The 1,504-nt window shown below is 56.1% G+C and overlaps 1 protein-coding gene across 1 annotated transcript in view; it reads right to left on the bottom strand.

Annotated features, from left to right (window-relative positions):
- ABAT (4-aminobutyrate aminotransferase) overlaps positions 1-1,504 on the bottom strand; it is a 65,378-nt gene that overhangs the window by 28,130 nt on the left and 35,744 nt on the right. Inside the window, exon 3 of the mRNA XM_030884396.2 lies at positions 644-741. Within this exon, the coding sequence (XP_030740256.1) occupies positions 644-741 (98 nt within the window). The remainder of the gene's footprint in view (positions 1-643; positions 742-1,504) is intronic.

Below are 1,504 nucleotides of genomic sequence, written 5' to 3'. Positions count from 1 at the left end.
CCCAAATAAATAAGAGTATATGCTATTTTGGGCTCCTCCATAAAAAGACTAAGGCTTACTATTACTGAACATTCAACTAGAAATTTCGGAAGAACAGGAAGAACCTGGTTGTGAAGCCATGCCTGGTGTCCGTGGATAAAGAGCTGCAGTCGCAGAAATCGCTGGGGCAGTTCTACCCTGTCTTATTGAGTTGCTGTGAGCCGGAATTGACTCAGTGGCTGGGAGTCCGTTTCTGTTTGTATTTGGTGTGCAGGCTTGCTTCTGTAGAGATGTAGGCCTCCTCAGGAGCCTCACGGAGCGTCCTGCCCTGTCCTGCAGGGTGGCTCTGGGCTGGGATGTCCTCGACAGCAGGGTTTGGTTCTGCCCTGACCTTGGCTGAGTCATGCATGCTGAGCACATCCTTATAGTCCTTTCAACAACCCCGTGCCCGTTTTGTAGTGAGGGAAACAGGCTGAGAGGCAAACTGCCTGGCCCAGGGTGCTTGCAGCACCAGAGTACCCGATGCACAGGGTCTTTGCACAGGGTCTCTGGCCCCAGGTCTTCATGGGCAAGCCCTCTGACAACCAGGGGCCCCACAGCTCATCCGAGCCTCTGTCTCCAGGTCCCTGTCCCACAATGCACCACTCATATGTCCCCAACTCACCTGAGAGCGCGGCCCTGGGACTTCTGTCTTCATCAACGGCCTGTCATAGTCAAACTCCACGTCCACTTTGGCTGAGGCCTGGCTGATCTGCCTGGGGCCTGAAGGAAACAGGGTGGGGGTGGGGGTAGGGGGTCCTGGCTACACATGGCTGTAACATACAGCAGGGATGCTGCCCCAATGGTGCCCAGGCCCTTGCTGCCTGCTGAGGTGGGACCAGGACCTGAACCTACAGCGAGATCCTCCTCAGGATCTGGGCCTGGGCACCCCATCAACTAGGAGGGCTTAGAAAACAGGAAACCCAGTGTCCAGGAAGTCACAGGTGGGCCTGTGTCCTGCCGGGGTAAGGATGTAGACAGCAGTCACCGGGCTGCCCACGGTGCAGTCTCATTATGTTAGGATTCCTCCAAGGAGCAGGGCACAGAGACAGAGTCAGTGGGTGAACAAAGGTTGTGAAGGCGGCACAGGATGGGCTGATGGAGAGATCCTGTGATAGTTAGGCGTTATGTCAACTTGATGGGTCCTGTGTGGAGGTAGGGTCCAACCTCTCAGTCAGGTCGTGGCCCAGGGACATGGCTTTTTATGAGTCAGTAGCAAAACTGAGCCTCTTGACCCTCTTTGCCTTCCAGCTTGCCATGTGGCCCTCAGGCCCTGGGAGCTGGGTGGCCTGCTGTGTCCCTGCAGACCTTGGGGCCATACAACTCTGCACCCACCAGCCTGTGGTCTCCCTGCTTCCAACATCGCCTTTCTGCTTCATCCACTGGCAGCCGTGCGAGTCTGAAGGGGGCTCTGGCTAGCATCAGCCCCGTGGATCTGAGTTGGCCTGGGCTGGGAGGCCTTCTTGATATTAAGTCCTTTCTTATA

Source organism: Echinops telfairi, unplaced genomic scaffold, assembly GCF_000313985.2.
Source record: "Echinops telfairi isolate 266 unplaced genomic scaffold, ASM31398v2 ScPeMD7_5;HRSCAF=22, whole genome shotgun sequence".
In the NCBI taxonomy this organism is placed as follows: domain Eukaryota; kingdom Metazoa; phylum Chordata; class Mammalia; order Afrosoricida; family Tenrecidae; genus Echinops; species Echinops telfairi.
The sequence above is the reverse complement of the archived record's forward strand: the minus strand, read 5'-3'. Positions and strand labels throughout refer to the sequence as shown.